Source organism: Brachyhypopomus gauderio, chromosome 10 (genome assembly GCF_052324685.1).
Source record: "Brachyhypopomus gauderio isolate BG-103 chromosome 10, BGAUD_0.2, whole genome shotgun sequence".
NCBI lineage: Eukaryota > Metazoa > Chordata > Actinopteri > Gymnotiformes > Hypopomidae > Brachyhypopomus > Brachyhypopomus gauderio.
Genome location: NC_135220.1, coordinates 7221988 through 7241640, shown reverse-complemented (window position 1 = coordinate 7241640; position 19653 = coordinate 7221988). Strand labels below are relative to the sequence as shown.

The 19653-nt window shown below is 41.4% G+C and overlaps 2 protein-coding genes across 2 annotated transcripts; one reads left to right on the top strand and one right to left on the bottom strand.

Annotated features, from left to right (window-relative positions):
• Positions 1–7174: 7174 nt before the first annotated feature.
• plac8.2 (placenta associated 8, tandem duplicate 2) lies at positions 7175–8377 on the top strand. Its single transcript, XM_077020895.1, has 4 exons — positions 7175–7512; positions 7646–7770; positions 8037–8142; positions 8267–8377. The coding sequence occupies exons 1-3, from the start codon at positions 7407–7409 to the stop codon at positions 8139–8141; spliced, it is 336 nt and encodes a 111-aa protein (XP_076877010.1). The 5' UTR covers positions 7175–7406; the 3' UTR covers position 8142; positions 8267–8377.
• Positions 8378–9255: 878 nt separating this feature from the next.
• Positions 9256–17319, bottom strand: cops4 (COP9 constitutive photomorphogenic homolog subunit 4 (Arabidopsis)). Its single transcript, XM_077019111.1, has 10 exons — positions 17076–17319; positions 16317–16396; positions 16040–16191; positions 15796–15899; positions 15533–15686; positions 15182–15332; positions 13454–13624; positions 13213–13328; positions 9746–9830; positions 9256–9666 (listed from the first exon to the last, which is right to left on the bottom strand). Exons 1-10 carry the CDS (start codon positions 17147–17149, stop codon positions 9533–9535), a joined length of 1221 nt encoding a protein of 406 aa, XP_076875226.1. The 5' UTR covers positions 17150–17319; the 3' UTR covers positions 9256–9532.
• Positions 17320–19653: the final 2334 nt, after the last annotated feature.

Here is a 19653-nt window from a genome sequence, read left to right as displayed (position 1 = left end):
ATTGGGTAAAATAAAGTAAATAAATAAAAAAATTAAACAGTAAATTAATCAGACAATTTCACTGCCTTACTGAAATAATCATTCAACGTGTTTCCACTTAGCCTATATTATAAAAACATGCATAAAATGTTGCACTGGAGTTCTTGGGAGATGGCAGCGTTGGCATTACTGGAAGATATTGCTAATGGCCGAATTCACAAAGAGTGCATTTTCTGTGACCATTATGATTCTTTAGCCCATGATGATGACTGGCTTATAAACCGTTTCAGATTTCCAAGAACTGTCCTCTTGTGTTGAGTTGGGTCCAGTTTTGGAGAGAGAAACGCGAGGAGTTGCGCATTGCCAGAGACAACGCTCGGCTTCCTGGCAACTGGCTCGTTTCAAAGCGAACTGGCAGCCCGGTCTGGGAGATCCCAGTCATCTCTGAGCCGGGCCATGCCAGCTGTTTTGGATGGGATCATCTGCATGTCAGCTAGTTATATAAAGTTCCCATATGAAGCGGTTGACCAGGCAAACATTAAAGCGCAATTTGCAGCGATAATGCAACCCTAATCGGAGCGATCGACTGCACACACATTTCTATAAAGGCACCATCTGAGGAGGAATTTGCTTATGTGAATAGAAAGCACTTTAATTCCATAAACGTGCAAATAATCTGTGATGTAAAAACTTACTAATGTAGTGGCACGTTGGCCTGGATCAACCCAATTGTCACGTCCAGCCCCTCCCTCCTCCTTGGTCCCGCCTAGCTCCCCGCTCCCATTCGTTCCTACCCCTGTCTGTCACGCCCTCGTCATTAATACACACACCTGAGTCTTGTTTCACCGTCTTGTTTTCTGTGTATATAACCCCCCTAGTTTTTCACTCCTGTGTCGGTCATTGTATTTGTGTTTGCCATGTTTCCTGCACGCTCCGGTCTATGCTTCTCTCCGCTAGTGATGGGCAAATGAAGCCTCTTGAAGCAATGAAGCTTTCCAACCCTTTGCTTTGCAAAAAGGTTCGTTACTCGAGGCTTCATTCATCACTCACTAGTGACATCTGCTGGTGAAACTGTAACAGCCTCGTCATTCAGTTGGATCATACTTTCAAAAATGTGTAAATGCAATATTGTCACAAAGTTTCCATCAAACTCATGTTTAGGAACAGGAGAATCATTTAAATCATACTTAATTGTCATGTTTTAATTATTAAAATGATTTGTAGCCAATCTAATCCTTGACCATTAGTGGTTGTGTTGGGTTTTCTTGTATGTCATGAACGTATTTGACAATGAAGATATGTTGTACTTTACTATGGGGAATTGAGTGATTGTTGAGTGACTGAATATTTGGAGTTAGAAACTGATTTTTAAAAAAAACAGAATGTGTTTAAAATAATTGCTTCTTGGGGCTTCTAGATCTGGTTTGGCAGTCATGACCTGGTGGTTAGGGAAGGGAAGTGGTTAGGGAACTGAGCTTGTAATCGGAGGGTCGTGGGTTCGATCCCCAGGCCTGAGGCCATGACTGAGGTGCCCCTTAACCCTCAATTGTTCACTTATATAAAAATGAGATAAAATGTAAGTCGCTCTGGATAAGGGCGTCTGCCAAATGTAAAATGTTTTTAATATTACAAATAAGGTTTGCCTCTTCCAATGGTTTTTAGACTGTTTTTGATGTGTGAATCTGATGTACATCCTGATCAAACAAAAAGAATTTAGAACGTTCCAGATTTTAAATTTAACCACCTACTACAACACGAAGCAACAGGGTTCATAGCGCTTTTATTTAGAAAAACGATACGCAAAATGAAGCAATGACGTGGCCGATGTAATGCGAGGCCTCGTTTGTTGCTGATCACGTGATTTTGCTCAATATGACACAAGCTCCGAAGCGGGGCTTCATCGGACACGCCCCTTTTTACTCGGTACACGCTTCGAAGCCTAGCTTCAGATGTCCCATCACTACTCTCCGCGCTCAGTAGCCTGTACTCTCCCTTCGTTTCTCCTGTGTGCTGGTCTGGTTTGTTCTGTCTTGTCTTCCCTGTTTTAGTTCTCATATCTCTTTGCTGGTTTATGTAGTTGTTCCTTGGTAGTTGTGTTTTCCTTCACATCTTGTATATTTCTCCCTGTCATTCTGTTCCCCTTAGTAGTTAGGTTCTGTTGTAGCCTGTCTTTCGCTTCTAGTTTGTGTATGCATTCCCTGTGCGTTCTAGTCTTCTTGCTTTTTAGTCTTTCAGTTATTTCAGTCCTGTTTGTGTTATGGTTGTCATGCTTTAGTATTGTTTGTTCATCCATTATTGTAGTAGTCCTTCCTGTGGTGTGTCTAAAGTTTCTATTTCTTGCATTGTGTTTTAAGTAGTGTTTCTATTAGTGTGTTTGCTTGGTTGCTATGCTGTCTAGCTTATGTTTGATCTAGTGTGTATTCTCCTGTCCTTAGTTGTTCTCCTGTTCCTTTTGGTCTTTGTTTAAATTAATAAATTACATAGATACTTGCGTTTGTGTCACACCCGCCCTCCCTTGATTCGTTACACCAATGGTTAGTACATCCTTACAAACTGCATGGTTTGGATAAGATTACAAGCTAGCAGAGTGCGTGACGGGTGGCTACTTGGTAAGCAACAAAATTATTTTATTGAGTCGCTGATGCTAGTTAGCGCGTCACTGATATTTTTAGGTGCATTATATTATTCTGATCCCACAACATTTAAAGCTTCACACACGCTATCCCACTCAGACCTTTTGCGTTTTGCCGTAATGCCACAACGTGCCAAACAAACATTTTTTCCGCACTTCTACCTCATTCAGGAGCGTCTCTACTTTCACATTCGGTGAAGTTCCTCTTTTTTCCCCCGTTTAGACATGGTTTGATAGATCAGAGAGCAAACTTCTCCGTTGCAGGGCAAATTTAAATGAATTTGCATATTTATAGAGGGGCGTGTCACCGTGTGCGCTCAATTCTACGTTGATTAGCATGTACAAAAGTAATGTGCATGGATTCCGTCGTACGCACAGTTTGATACATCTGAATTTTTTTATGCCATTTTCTGGATTTGTACGTACGCCAATTTTTAGTAAGAAATCCACGCAAGTCTTTGTACATGAGGCCCCTGGACCTTGCCAGCAAAATATATATCATACATAAACATGATGAGTTTATCCATACAGTTTATCTATCAAAAACATTTTTTTACAATGGTTTATAAAGGACATGGAAGCGAATTGCTCTTTCTGCAGAATTCACCCTGAGAACATTTCCGTTTTCTACCAAATTATGGGAAGATATCTGCAACCTGTCTAGTACCTGTAGTTAACCACATTTATCCCTCTGCTTTGAGCGTGTATTGTTTGGCTTCACTGTCCACTATCCATTTGTGAAAAAAATTGTTATACTGTTTGCCAAATGGCACATCTACAAATGTTTCTTTGTACATATTAAAGTCCGACATTAGCATTGGTATACAATGTATATACCAGGGGTCGGCAACCTTTGAGACATGGAGTGCCAACTTTAACATTTCTAGTCAATGAGTGTGCCACTACCAACAAATAAAATTGGAGCAAGGGGGGGTGGGGGTGTTTGCTGCATGTTGCGTACTGACAGGCACGCTGTCTACATTCTGAACAAGGCTGAACATACATTTTCGTCAGGTAAATGTTCCTTCCCCTGTTTTTGAGGGGTGTTTCTTTATACTAGTGGTATCAATTCCAGGTTCAGAGATTAAAAGTCCTCACCAGGATTTTGCTCAAGCTTGCTAGATTTTCTAATTAGCAATCCAGGTAAAATTAGTGGAATCAACACAATCCAGGAAGCCTGAGCAAAATCCTGGTGAGGACTTTTAATCTCTGAACCTGGAATTGACACCTCTACTTTATACTATCACAAATCGTTTAGGAGAACACTGCAAATAATGTGACGCGGCAAGTATAAACGCAGGTTCGCGCGAGGTGTCAAATCAAATGATCTGCTCCGCGAGCAGGAGCTTAATCGCAAGCAGAAAGGGTGTGACAAATTTTCCTCGCGTAAGCAACTCTCTCCTTGTGCGCAAGAGTAGTTTTGCTCGCGCGAGGAAGCAATCTCTGCGTGCGCAAGAGCATTTTTGCAAAATAAGTTTTCCTCGCACTAAGTGATTTTCTGCGCTCGCCATTTTTGAATTGGATTTGACGCCATAGCCAGCCCTGGCCCACACACACTCCACCACTTACTCAATCCCAGTCAGTCATTGACTGAGATCATGTGCACCTGTCCTAACTTCTCAGTTTATTATTTAAGCCTGCAGGTCCACGTCTTCACATTGCGCCGCCAACAGCGTTAAGGAGGCGTTCCCTGCGAGCTGCATAGACTGCGTTTCTTGAGGTCAACTCTGCGCATCGTTTACTCCTCTAGGTAGTGATGGCAAAAGTGGGGCTTTTGGGAGATCGAATCAAATGAACCAATTGATTCAGAAAATAATTCGATCTTGTGAAACAAGCAATCAGGGCCTTGTGAGCAACCAGGGCCTAAATCCACAACTTTTTCTTAACAGAAACAAAAGTAATGTTTTTTTTTATTTTTATGAAAAATGGAATTAAATATTCCCCCATAGCATAGTGTGTCCCTAAATTTTAGTCATAAAAACATAATTTTGCAGAGAACAGGGTTGTTTTAAGAATGTCATTAAGATGTATTTTTGATGATGATACACTGTTAGTCAGTGGATTGATATATAGCTGACATTATTCATTTTACATTGCAAGGTAGGGAAATGCTTGTGTAATCCTTTATTTATTAAACATTGCAAGTAATCATTTGTAATCTGTAATTACAAGTAATCTGTAAATATTCTGATCTCAGACCAGCTGCTTGAACTTAAGTGCGGACTAAAAAGATTAGAAACATATCGAAACTGCGTGACGTAACGAAACCCGTTTTTGGAACAGTCACATGACTTTCCCCTTTTGATACAGACTTCGAAACAGTGTTCGGAACACCGTGATTCAAATGAATCGATAATCGAAATACAGTTCGATTCCGAGTTTCGAATTTGACATCACTACCTCTAGCCGACTATGGGCCTATACCTGGATGGCTACCCTTTATATTTGTCTTCATGGAAAATAAAGACATTACAGGAAATCACTTGCCCTCTGTGCTCTCGATGCTGACATCAGAAGGTTGAACTCTGAGGTCACAGTTTACGACTAGTCCAGGAACAAAGTCTGAAGAGCTAATATTCATAATCTGAAAAGACAAATTATGGCACATCTAGGACACCGGCTAACCAGATAACATGAGAGTTACACTCATATATGTTATCACACTAATTACACATCATATATACACTCGTGTTTTCAGACTAATAATACACATATTCAGTCATACATGTATTCTCTGTATCAAGACAGCATATAAGAAACAGTGCAAATATGATGTTTGTTTTTTCAGTATCCATGTTTTATAGGGATACAAAACAATAAATATATTGTGTGTGTCATGTCCTGTAATGTCTCACATCCTGTAGTGTATTTTCTTCGACCTTTGACACCCATTCAGCAAAGAGTGAGGTTTGCCCCATGAACATGTTGGTAGAGTAGCTCAGGGGAGTTGCTGATATTCATAACTGTAAAACCATATGGTCTAATCAATTGTTTCAATGAAGAATTTTAACAAATCTGTGTAATTCTGCTATTGTTTCTAACCTTACATGGGCAGAAAACTCACAAAAATGTTCTTAATAATTTTCACTTTTAAATACAGTGTGGTATTTGACAGCAAGACATTGCTATCTTGGTACGGAGGCCCCCTGCCGGCCGGCTCCATCAGAAGTAGCAGTATTCCATGTTGTCCTGTTGTTGTTTTCATCGTGTTCGACCCTCAGGTGGGAGTGGGCCATTAGGGAACCTGACACCTGAGGGTTGTTTGACTGTCTATATACCAGTTGACTGCTGGTTATTGTATCCTTCATTTCTTTTGTTTTTAACATTTGGAACAGGTTTGCGCAATGTAATATCTCCCATCCATTCATTATCTTTACTGCTTAATCCCATTAGTCACGGAGGGGTGTGTGTGTGATGGTGGTGATGGTGGTGGTGGTGGTGGGGGGGGAACCCACACGGGAACAGGGAGAACATGCAAACTCCACACAAAGCGGACCAGACCAAGAATCAAACCCAGAACCTAGTGCAAACCACTATACCACCATACAAAATAAATGAAATTCACGTACCCTTACGTAAAAACAAAACAGTTGTAATAAAATACATTTAAAAAATACTTGAACAGTTGATAAATGAAAACAAACATTTCGTTTTCTTTCAATATTTAACCAAAGTAAACTACCATCAATATCTGTCACTTCTCCACAGGTAAGTCTGTCCTCAAGTATGTTACACTGGTCCCTCAGTGTACTGAAAGTGGTCCTCCAAAGACTGAATGCTACAGACTAACACCACCGTAAACAATGACACTTCCAGTCTATTCATTGTATTGGCATATATGCCAATGCCAGAAATCCCAGAATCTCTGGGTGAAGGCAGGGTACACCATGGGCAGGTTGCCAGTCCACCACATGGCCAACACACACGCACACCTTTAGAGTGATCAATCAACCAACTATGCATGTCTTTGGGACAAAACCAGAGTGCCCAGAGAAAACCCACACAGGCACAGGGAGAACATGCAAACTCCGCACAGAGCAGCCCAGACCGAGAATTGAACCCAGACTGCCTTGCTGTGAGGCGACAGTGCTAACCACCACACCACCAATAATAATTCATTAAAAATCATTAAAAATAATATTCAAACATTTTTTTATCATACATTGTTATTTCCGGATTTTTTAAATTATGTCTCAGTGGACATGCACCTAAGATGAAAATTTCAGACCTCTCCACAATTTCTAAGTGGGAGAACTTGCAAAATCGTAGGGTGTTCAAATACTTATTTTCCTCACTGTACAATATAGTGCAGTGCTTTTATGAATATATTACCTAGTGCTTTATAATGCACCATAAAAAGGGTCATTTGGTTTAACTTGGGTGGGAAAGCTGTAAATTGGGAAAATGACTGTGGGTGTGTGCACAATATACCAACACCGTGAGACTTTAAACCCACCTGACTCATTCTCGTGTCAGTGGATCTTTGTGTATAAAGGACCTCCTGTCTGGTGGCACACATTGGATTGCTTACTTCAACATAATTGTATATTTAACTAGACATCTTTAATCAGGTAAAGCTTGTTCTCAATTTATAATATACAGTACATATTTTTATTAAAATGTGGTGGAATTTGTTTTGTAAACATATGATAGCATACATATAGATTTGTAATAGTGCTTTGACTGCAATTTAAAATCAACAAGTTGCTTAATTTACTATATGATATATCTTTTAACAATAACACTTTATTTTTTAAAGGAACAAAGGCTATCTCTCTCTAAAGGCTAAAATTGCATGATTAAGGTTAAGAATAGCATGGAGATCACCACCCAGCCTCGAGCATTTTCTCCCTCAACCTTCCAGACAGGACTGCTAGACTGCTGTGTTGACTGTAGCACATGTAAGCCAAAACCAAGCCACTCAGTTCTTGGCAACTAGCACTGGTGTTGGAGATCCATCAAGCACTAACCTATCTGACCATCTGCGTTTATTATTGTACTACCTAAGTCTTCTGTGTGTTTTTCACCTATCAGGCTTGTGTGGATTCTTCTGCCTGCCTTGCCTGGGCTGTAACATTGCCAGTCACATGGGGGAGTGCTGCTTGTGTGGTCTGGGTATGCCCATGCGGAGTGTCTACAGAACCAAATACAACATTAAGGTAAGAGGACCAGAGAGCACCTGTAAAACACAGGACATAGGGTCATCCCTCCATCAAACCTTCCTCTTCTGAAGTTCTCAAAATTCCTTTTGGGGCACTTATTTAATATTGCAAAAACTGAATAAATTTTATTGCAGATTTAACCTAAATTAAATTACATATATTTAATTATTGATGATTTTGTTGTCCAGTTGTTCATGGTTTTGTCTCTAGAGGTCTATGTGTACAGATTTCAAGGACTGAGTCGTTCATGGTTTTGTCTCTAGGGGTCTATGTGTGAAGACTACATGGTCTCAGTCTTCTGTTTGCCTTGCTCTACGTGTCAGCTGAAGAGAGACATTGTCAGGAGGAAGGATCAGGAGATCTTCTGAGGTCACATCATGAACCATCTTGCACACACCCCTCGTTAACCATACCTTTCACAAACACAGACCAATCTATAGTTTAATCTCTCCCTTCAGAAACGTTTACACACAATTTTCTCTGCTTTTTACAGATTTGGACGATACTGAGGATCAAATCTGGCTGTTTAATTTGTACTCATTTATCAATTAGTGAACATCAAAGTCTACATAAGGAGTGTATATATATATATATATATATATATATATATATATATATATATATATATATATATATATATATGAGACAAAATCTATTCACATTATACCCGGCCTGTAATACAATTACATCTGGCTCACGAGATCATTTTACATTGATCTATTATTATTGTTATTAATGGCCCAGCGACAACGGCTGCCTTGCCTTACTGGCAACATTTCCACATCATTCAAGTCAAATGTCTGTTACTATCTGCAATCATTTTAAGCTAGCCCTTAACAATGACGAAAAGTAAAGTTGATTCTGAAAACTGTTGATTCTGAGCTGAGTATGTTGTGGCGTCGTGTTCATAGCACTACAGTTGATAATTAGGGAGTATTCATGTTGCTCAAAATGCTCCCGGGTTCCAACTAAGTCACTGTTATGTTGATTTGCTGGCTGGGTTTAAGTAGTCGGTGTGTTTTCAACCGTAAAGTGGTTCTCTCTTTCCTGATACTGTTGTTCTGTTTAATTAAACTGGTATCGTGGTGGGTTCAATAAGTTGTTAAAATGAGCAATTTCCCCCTCCTCTGGCTTCTTCATTTCGCCCTAATACGTTTGACATTTCCGGTTAACTGGTGAGTCTTATTTGTGGAGCTAATGTGGCTGTAATTCAGGAATTTAATCTAAAATGGCACTTCGAGAAAGACATCAGGACAAGCTGAAAAACCTGAATGTAGACCAGAAGCTACAGAGAGTAGAAGAGTTAAAGTTCGGCACATGACCTAAAGTGCGATTTGAGTTTTGGCCCCCGGTGCAATTGCCTTTGACACCCCAGCCATAAACCATTCAAATATTTGCAAATCAACAGATAAATAAGAAAAACTACAGCACATCAAATTTCACAAACATATTTATAACAAAACCAGTACACTGACAGACACCTGAAGAACGCAGGCTTTTACACAAGTTTATTAAGACATGAAATGAACCCATCTCCACAAATTATGGCCAGAATATTATAACATGAGCCTGAAAGCCTTAGATAGGCACTGTGAATCTGTGATCACCACATGTGCTGTAAATATCCAACAACATAAGAGATCAATCAGATGGCTTGCTCTCTGCAGTCTCGTTATTAACAAGTCCTTTAAAAGTGCCTGTTTTTGACCTAAAAGGTGGCAAGATGTCAGAATGTGACTGAATTAATTGAGTGTGAGGTTTACTGGGACATCTGGGCCTCCATAGCTTGTGCTGTCCACTCGGGGGCTGCCTGACTGATCTTCTCCAGTAGATTGTTGACCTGGAAGCATAGTGACTGGATCTGTTTGTCCCACGTGGGTAGCGGCTCTCGCGCTAATAAAACAAACAACGGAATTCTGTTAACACCTGAACTTTCACAGACACACAGTTGCAGTTCAAAGATCCCACTTACTTTCAAAGTGGACAATGCCGTCTATCTGGTCAATAAAGCCATTCATACGGCCCTCTGTAATCATCTGGGAAGCAATCTTTTCTGCCTGCAGAGAAATGGAAACAGGATAATAGAAACAGGATTGCTATCTAGATCTGATTCTTATCTCATACATTTAGTGTGAACAGCAGAAAAAAAAAAACATGTGAGCTGATGTTTCTAGATCTCTCACACACGTTACATATGTAATGCATATACTAGATCCCACAATCACATATTACATGTATTATACATCAAACATATATGCCTCCGCACAAACACCCAGTTTAGCCTGAACAATGTTCATTCAGAAACTGCTCAATAATCAAATCATGGAAGTAATCACAATTTAAAAGACAACGTGAAAAATTAATCTTGCAATATCTGAGGAAAACTGTACATTTAGGTAGCAGCAAGACTTAATCATGTATAATAGATATTAATGGTATGGGTATTTTCCCTGCTGGGGCTCCACTCCTTCTCACAAATTTCACTACTGCTATGAAGGTTGGATATACAGTCTTGAACGTTGGAGATGTCTCGATCTTTGGCTCTACAGCGGAGGTCAGCAGCGCCTTCAGCACCTGGGGCCCTTTTATAAATGGTGCATACGCACGAAAAGAGCACCTGGCCAGAATGAAGAAGTTTTCATCAAGTATGCCAAGTTTTAAGTATTCATGAGGTAATTTGCATGGACCGTTTATGGATAACTGTGGGCAGTAAGGAGGTGGAGTCAGGCTCGTTCCTCTGTGCACATTTTGAAGAACATTATGCAGGCATGAAAATGGGTCAGGGGTTAAAAAGGTGAGAAGACCGGGGGGCGGGGCATGTGACATCATGGGGATACGGCGACGGGGGGCTTTGCTGGTGTACGGGGATACAGCGACAGGTGATGCCAAATATTACGGAGCCCGTAAGGTGACATCATGTAAAAAAATATAATAACGCGTGGCCACATCTTACTAACGCGTGCGAACGAGATAATTAACGTGTGCGAACAAGATAATTAAGTATTACTTTTAGGGGTGGGCATAGATTATTTTTTTTTATCTAGATTAATCTCACTGAAATCTTGAAATTTATCTAGATTAATTTATATTAAAATAGCTCATATGCGTGCTACCCAAGTAATGACTAAAAGTCAGTTTTTGAGATAGGGTTTCTTTATACAGGGGGTGCATTAGACCAGGGGCTCATCTCCTGTTTCCAAAATGCATCAATGACTGCTTGAGGAAGCTGTTCTACTTTGATACTTGAAGAAAAAAAACATGCTCAATAAAATGTAGGGTACTCGTGTTCAACGGTTTATTCAGTTAAACATGAATTTATTACGCCTACATACTGTACATTATAAGGGGTTGATAACATGTTTATTCGGCTAAACATGATATTTGAAATGTAAGCCAACATTTAGTACATTTAACCTCACGGACGTAATTTGGGGGGGTTACGGACACTTTTTCAAAAGCCGGTTTTGGTCCTCTGCAGTTTTAACGGTTAAAAAGAAATATTTAAATAGCGACGAATCTAGCGTTAGGACCATGCAGAAAATGACCGCTCCGAGCTCCGCTCCGGTAACACTTTACCTTCCTAAAAATGAATTTTCCATGAAGCAAACCTGGCGACTTCGTGGCTGCATCCATGTAAACACACGTACGATTTGTAATTCACAGGTTTGAAAACTCGTTCTCGCCCCTACTGTGCAATTTGGTTAGGAATACAGCCGAGCTAAACTATCAAGTTGAAAGTCATCATAGTTTGCTTACCCATTTTGACCCAGTTCCCAACCCAACTTTAAGAACAGATTAACGGCAATAATTTTTAAATCGCCCGATAAGAGTATCAAATTAACGAACGCCGTTAACGGCCCACCACTAATTACTTTATATAAAGCCAGGTTTACCTTCCTTGGGCAGTCAGTTCGCGAACATCCCTGGGATCTGCTTGCTTTGCTGTGAAAAAATAAACTTTGTTGCCGCATGTGAAAGGCGACATTAGTATCTTGTTCCCACGTGTTAATAAGTCGTGGCCACGCGTTATTATTTTTTACATGATGTCACCTTACGGGCTCTGTAAAATATAGTAAAATCCATTAAAAAAAATTTTTTTGACTGTCTTGTCAATGGATTCAATGTATGGAGCCAGATCCGTAAACGAGAAGCCGCTTTCGCCATTCCAGATGGCTCAGTCAAAACCATTACGTCTTAATGAACCAATAAATACATCAGCAGCGAAAATGAGTGTAAAAATACCAGGTTTACGTGTTTTTATTTTCTAACATGGGCTAAAGCACAGGGTAGACTCAAACGACAAGCGTTTACAACTTCATCTTCAACCTTTTCAGCCCTGGCGCGAATGTTATCCTCACACGTCCCTGGATTCACCAGTTACAACTACAGACACACTAGAAAAAAAATCTTGTTTCTCATTTTGTGTCACCGTTAACTACATGGGGTTGACGCGAACTTAATAGGCCCGTCTACCTATTTCACAAGAGCTTGTGGCTAGATCTGACAGTGTTCAACGCTGTAGCGAACGGCAGTAACTTTGTTTTACCGCAAAATATGAAAACGATTGAAACCATTAATAACCCAATTAAATCCACTGGGAAATGTACGATCTGGTAAATGTAGTGGTAAATGTACGATCTGGTAAATGTATTGGTAAATGTACGCTCTTCTGACTTGTCCCCGGTGTAGCACTAGGTCCTGCTTCTCGTCCCGCTTAGCAGTAAATGAATAACATGAATGAAGAACGTTCGTATTATTGAAACGCTATTTGGCCTCTATGAAGGTTCTGGGCGGAAACTGCTGGCCACTGTGTCATTGAAATTGCCGATTTCGGAAGTGCTCTGTTTGCTTATTAAGTCAATATTATAATAAAAAAATACACATATAATCTCTCGACCCCCCCCCCCCCAACAAAAAACTCCTCGGATCTACACGATTCACGTAGGTCACCCTTTTCAACTTCAAAACAGCGAATTTCGCCGAAAGGTGACAGATTTTCATGCCTGATTATGATTTATAAATGAGAAAAATGGCGTTCAGCTGTGGCCATCATGGATGTACCACAGGTGGCACTACACCCAGTCCACTACATCCTGTGGCTTCCACTTCCTCCCTCACCTGCAGGTAACCTTCAGGAACTTCCACACTTGGAACAGACGTTTGGAGCACCTCAGATACACACAGCAGGACACTCCAGTGGGTGCAGGGGCTGAACTGTCCCTTGCTGAAATCCTCTTAACATGCCACCCCCCGACCCTGAGGCAGATTAATCAAGGCACTACAGGAGGGAGCCATTGCTGGTCTGTCCTAGTAGTTGCCTACTGAACCCAAATGGGTTTGAAATGGAGGTCCTGACTCACTCTCTCGTCCGAGTCCTGACTTGTTCTGCGTATTGTTTGCATACATTGACAGAATTATTTTGATCAAATGCAGTCTTACCTTAGCAGGTGGGATCTCTAAAAGTGCTCCTAACTCTTCAAAAGTGATGTTGTTGTACAGTTTGCTAGCAGAGAGAAGGTTGTGCTCAATAACTGCTCGATCCAAGATGCTTGAGCCTGAACAAAAGATGCAAAACAGCTGAAATGTCTCCCTAGTCCACTCCAAATCACTCAGCAGTGCCAGTGGAGCCCATGTCCTCACGCAGCTCATGTCATGGTCCCAGTGCTGCTGTGTAATTTACCATCTGCAGTGGTGGCTTTCTGGTGGGGCATCAGCATGGCGGCAAATTCCTGCAACTGGTTTCCGCGGATGATGCGGTCCAGATACATCTTCTCCAGGATCCCATAGGCCGCCAGCTGCTGACAACGTTCATCTTTGAACAGTGTAGCCAACATACGGGAACGCTGCTGCCCTATGGACCAATAAGAGCCTCTGTGAGCATACAGACCAATCGGGGCCCGGTGTGAGCATTAGGGCTGCCATGATTAGTCGACTAGTCACGACTATGTCGACTACTAAAATAGTCGACGACTAATTTATTAGTCGATGCGTCGTTTTTTTTCCTCTCCAAACTGCTGCGACAGTTTCCACTGCTGCGTCTGCGTTTCTGTCCTTGACGCACATGCGCAGTTTAGTGGAAACCGGGGTAGACAGTTGACGACATCCCAGGACGTTATACAGACAGGCTCTGGTATCGTGGCTACCCGGCTACGGAACTCAAAAGTGCGGGATCATTTTCCGTAGTCGGGTTCCGAAACGCGTGCAATATCTGCAAGGCAGAACTTGCCTTCCACGGCAGCACAACCACGTACCTGAAGCATGTTGTGGCTACTTGTGACAACGATGAATAGGGACAGTCATCTCTGTCATCTAAATTGCTCGTTAGCTGCTAAAGTTACCATAAACAGAGCGTTAACTTAGTACTTACTTATCGCAGGGTTGCCAACTTTTTTTTCGGCGTGAGATATCGGATGTGTGGTGTGTGAGCGTGTGAAGACGGTCAAATGCGTGTGTCTCACTCTCAATGCGTGAGAGTTGGCAACCCTGCTTATCGTGGTAACTGTAAAAGTTAACATTAGTGATGGCGATTGGTTTAATTAGCCTTAGCACGCATTCGTGTATTTTCTGTAACGTCAGTGAGACCAAAACTTTATTTTTGTGAATAACTCCTTAGTTTCAGGTCCCTACCTAATTTGATTTAAATGTAGCGAAGTTTGATGCCAGAGACTAATGAAAGAAAGAAAAACCTAAAAAAAAATTCTTTATTAATGTAGGCCTATTTATTTTTGTGTTTTTTAAGGCAGTGCCTTATCCTTATTTTAATAATTGTTTGTTGCAACAAGCTGCATATTTCATTAAAGGTTTAATGAACTATGATCTTAATTGTTTTTATTTTTAGTTATAGCTGAAATCTAATGATGGTTATATAATAGCAGTTGCATTCTAGTGTGATAAGCTGTATGTTTTATATTCAATTAACGTACAATCCGACTAGTCGACTAATCGTAAAAATTAATCGGTGATTAGTCGACTATTAAAATAATCGTTTGTGGCAGCCCTAGTGAGCATACAGACCAATTGGGGCCCAGTGTGAGCATACAGACCAATCGGGGGCCGGTGTGAGCATACAGACCAATCGGGGGCCGGTGTGAGCATACAGACCAATCGGGGGCCGGTGTGAGCATACAGACCAATCAGAGCCAGTGTGAGCATACAGACCAATCAGGGCCCATGTGAGCATACAGACCAATCAGAGCCGTGTGAGCATACAGACCAATCGGGGCCCGGTGTGAGCATACAGACCAATCAGGGCCCGTGTGAGCATACAGACCAATCAGAGCCGGTGTGAGCATACAGACCAATCAGGGCCCGTGTAAGCATAGTGGTTCAACTGCAAACTTCAACCTGAGGCAAATTCTAAACCACAACTCAATGTTTCTAGAAACAAACAAGACCAAATATTAAATACCTGCAGAGGCCAGAATAGTGCAGTGAAGGGCGTGTTTTAAGGCCTCCAGGCGTTCACTCTCATGGACGATGGATTTGTAGGACAGCTCGTTGTAGCGCTGAGCTGCTTCGATAAACTTCCGTCGGTAGTCCAGAACTCTGGCATAGCATACCTGTAAACACACGGACAAGTGACACACAGGAAACGAGACAGGAACCTTTTAGAGCCAATGATCAATCAGGCTGAAACCTGTTACTCAAACCTGTTACCCCCGCCTCCAAAACTGTATTTGCTATGAATTTTATGAATGACAACGCATTCCATGCTGTACATGTCGCACACCATACATTCTATGATGAAGTGCACTTGCACCTTGTAATGGATCTGCAGCTGTTCATTGGTGGATTCATTCTGCAGTAAAGAGGCACGGTTAATGTAGGCCTCAGCCTGAACAGGGTCATCATCTTCCAGGTAAAGACGGGCAATCTTCAGGTATGTGTCCAGTTTGTAGTCAACATTGTACTGTCTGAAAGCCACAGGAGATATCATATCACACTGTTGCATATTAGGCTGGCAGACAGCACTGTCCATTTCTATGCAGTATCAAAGGCTTTGCTGGGTAAAGCATTACTCACTTCTGCCCTGTCTCCAGTGGAATACCCACTAACACCTGGGCGGCATTTCTCCAGTCCTCTTCCTTTTCGTATATAGTGGCTAGATGCTGTCTAATGGAAGCCACCTGTCACAGTGTTTATTTCATACTAAATGTCATTAAATCAGACCTATTCACTATAACACTGACTAAACAACACAAAATTGATTACATGGACAAATAACCTGGTGAAAGCATTATGTATTGTAAGTAACTGTTAGTCTCACCTGTTCTTCAAAGGAGATGACTCTGGGTTGAATTTTCTCAAGGGTAAAGTGATAAACTGATTTAGCTGTACTGTCAGGTAAATTTGGAAGATGTGTGCAAAAGTCAGTCAGCAACTGCCTGGATATCACCAGACTGACATTCTCGTTCACCACTGCCAGAAGAAAATAAACCTTATTGTTTATACAATTAGAGAGAGTGATATAAAAACTAAATAATTTAATAATAATTAAATAATCACGGTATTCATTTAAATGTAAAGTGTTCTGAGGTATTTACTAGCTTCAACGAATGCTTTCAGGGCCTCAAGTTGTTCTGCATCAGTAAACTGCAGAGCCTTTTCCAGAATCTGACGATATCTAAAATAACGCAATATTACATTGAGAACACATTCATTGTTTGATCAAACCCAAAAAAAAACACATTCATTGTCTGTTCAAACACAAAACTTTGAGCTTATATTTAGATTTATTCTTATTTATTCCCAAGACATGTAGCTAGTTAGCTAGCAAGTTATCTGTCAAGCTAAACAAGTCAACTACTTTAGTATTTGCATTGACATAGCCACCAGAGCATTATTTACTGCATTAAAAAACTGCATATATAGTATATGGCAGATAAGCATAAGTATTAATATAGTTAGCATCGTTATCCAGCGGGCTAGTTACGTTAAAAAGCTACCAAGCTGCATCTGGGTCTACTATGTAAATTTAATTAATGTGCTCATGGTCAGTATTTTGCCCATATGGATAAGCGAAAAAAATTAAGAACCTAAATACATCTCGTCAGATGGGTAACACAATATTGGTGTTTACACTGTGCACATATACCGGACCTGAAGTTATCAGACTGTGAAGCTAACGATAAGCTAACGCTAGCTACAGCTTATGGTTCAAAACACGGGTCTGCTAGCTAGCTAGCCTGCTAACTGTTCTAACATTAACTTTGTAGTCTCACTTTCTGCACCTCGTCGTTAGTGACTGAAACGTTTACGAACAAAACAGAAAATGTAGCGGTAAGTGATAAAGGAGTACGCACTTTCCGGCAAGATCTTTGTGAGAGCCGCTCGAGTTCATGAGCTGGGCAAGCTCCTGCCTCACACCGGACGCCATTTTCCTCGAAAACAAATCAACGTCAACGACTTCGATTTAAACCAAGAGGGTCTCGTGTGTGCCCGAGATCACCGTGGATCAGTCCTCCAAGTCCTACTGACGTCTGTAAATATAGAGGTTCATACACGTATGGACGACAAGTTTCTCCTTTCGTTTCTTCTAAACTTTTGTCAGTACCCGTGCAATGGCTTGGAAATAAATACACCAGGTGTATGGATGAAATGAGAAGTAACCGGTTTATGTGCGGCTTTATTGTAAGTATGTATCCCTGAAGAAAATTGACTGCGCAACGCTAGAGGGCGCACTTCTGGACAAAACAGAAGTTTTTCACCTTTTGGTCAGGATCTTCCTTTAATTCTTAACGACAAGCTAGAGCTTTAAAGCACAGTAGCACATTAAAATAAATTTAAAGTGCAATGAAAACCAATATAGGTCGTTCAAAGTCTCACATATGTTTATTACAACCCCAACTTCAATTCCATAAATTTGACACTATCTGTAACGGAGCTCTGTGTGTGTGGAGCAGAGACCGTATATACACTACCGTTCAAAAGTTTGGGGTCACTTAGAAATGTTCTTATTTTTGAAAGAAAAGCAGTTTTATTTTCAATTTAGCTAACATTAAATGCATCAAAAATACACTCTATACATTATTAATGTGGTAAATGACTATTCTAGCTGTAAACATCTGGTTTTTAATGCAATATCTACATAGATGTATGGAGACCCATTTCCAACAACCATCACTCCAGTGTTCTAATGGTACATTGTGTTTGCTAACTCTGTAAGGAGGCTATATCGGATATTTTGAAAACCCTTGAAAACCCTTGTGCAAGTAGGTTAGCACAGCTGAAAACAGTTTTGCTGATTAGAGAAGCTATAAAACTGACCTTCCTTTGAGCTAGTTGAGAATCTGGAGCATTACAATTGTTGGTTCGATTAAACTCAGAAAATGGCCAGAAAAAAAAAACAACTTTCAATTAAAACTCGACAGTCTATTCTTGTTCTGAGAAATGAAGTCTATTTCATGCGAGACATTGCCAAGAAACTGAAGGTTTCCTACAATGGTGTGTACTACTCCCTTCAGAGGAGAGCACAGACAGGCTCTAACCAGAGAAGGAGGAGAAGTGGCCCCGCTGCACAACTGAGCAAGAAGACAAGTAGTCACCGGTCTGAGTAAAACGGGGCAGCCGGTCGTGTTGGCGCTGCCTCACAACTGGAGCAAACCGGCCACGTCTCAGGGCTCGGTGGACGCCGTCGCCCAGCCGCAGCAGTTCAAGGTGGTGACATCCGGGGCCAGGGCAGAACTGAAGTCTGTGATTGGCGTGCAGACTGTGAGCTCTGCCAGCCAGCTGCTGGGGTCCTCCTCACCCCCTGCAGACCCAGCAAGTGAAGACTGTACAGGTGTGTGTCTGCACGTGTGTGTGTGTTCGCACATGTGTATGTATGCAACTACATGTTTACAGGTAGAACCAGCCCACATTGATTTTGATTAAGCAAAGCTTACCTTGTGGAAGTAACCTCAATTTTACTTTTGTTCAGAGACTCTGTGGTATAAATGTAAATAGCATCAGACTCGAGTGGACTCTGAATGGTTCACTGTGATGAGTCTGACCAGGCCTTGAGTCCGCACTCAGGACAGGTTCCTGGCTCAACTGGGGGACAGCCTCATTATATGATTTCACAGAAGAGTTCTGTTCTTACCGTATGGCGTTTCACTTGTGCGTTGTTGCTGGGCAGAGTTTCCAGCTGTGCACAGCAGCACGAGGCTCTCCATGCACGCTCTGAGCTCATTAAATTAGAGTCTCCAGTTTGAGAAATCAACGCCTCACAGGTCCTCAACTGGCAGCTTCATTAAATAGTACCTGCAAAATGCCAGTGTCAACGTCTACAGTGAAGAGGCGACTCCGGGATGCTGGCCTTCAGGGCAGAGTGGCAAAGAAAAAGCCATATCTGGCTAATAAAAGAAAAAGATTAATATGGGCAAAAGAACACAGACATTAGACAGAGGAAGATTGGAAAAAAGTGTTATGGACAGATGAATCAAAGTTTGAGGTTTTTGGATCACACAGACCAACATTTGTGAGACACAGAACAACTGAAAAGATGCTGGAAGAGTGCCTGACACCATCTGTCAAACATGGTGGAGGTAATGTGATGGTCTGGGGTTGCTTTGGTGCTGGTAAAGTGGGAGATTTGAACAAGGTAGAAGGGATTTTGAATAAGGAAGGCTATCACTCCATTTTGCAACACCATGCCATACCCTGTGGACAGCGCTTGATTGGAGCCCATTTCATCCTGCAACAGGACAATGACCCAAAGCATACCTCCAAATTATGCACAAACTATTTAGAGAAGAAGCAGGCAGACTCCATCGGTAATGGAGTGGCCAGCGCAGTCACCAGATCTCAACCCCATTGAGCTGTTGTGGGAGCAGCTTGACCGTATGGTACGAAAAAAGTGCCCATTAACCCAATCAAACTTGTGGGAGCGGCTTCTGGAAG

Coding starts and splice junctions, on each gene's coding strand:
- plac8.2 (XM_077020895.1), top strand. CDS start 7,407: ATGATTAAGGTTAAGAATAGCATGGAGATCACCACCCAGCCTCGAGCA. Junction 7,513..7,645: donor CTGTGTTGACTGTAGCACAT/GTAAGCCAAAAC, acceptor TTCACCTATCAG/GCTTGTGTGGATTCTTCTGC. Junction 7,771..8,036: donor GAACCAAATACAACATTAAG/GTAAGAGGACCA, acceptor TTTTGTCTCTAG/GGGTCTATGTGTGAAGACTA.
- cops4 (XM_077019111.1), bottom strand. CDS start 17,149: ATGGCGTCCGGTGTGAGGCAGGAGCTTGCCCAGCTCATGAACTCGAGC. Junction 16,192..16,316: donor GAAAGCATTCGTTGAAGCTA/GTAAATACCTCA, acceptor TTCTTCTGGCAG/TGGTGAACGAGAATGTCAGT. Junction 15,333..15,532: donor AGCTGCAGATCCATTACAAG/GTGCAAGTGCAC, acceptor GTGTGTTTACAG/GTATGCTATGCCAGAGTTCT.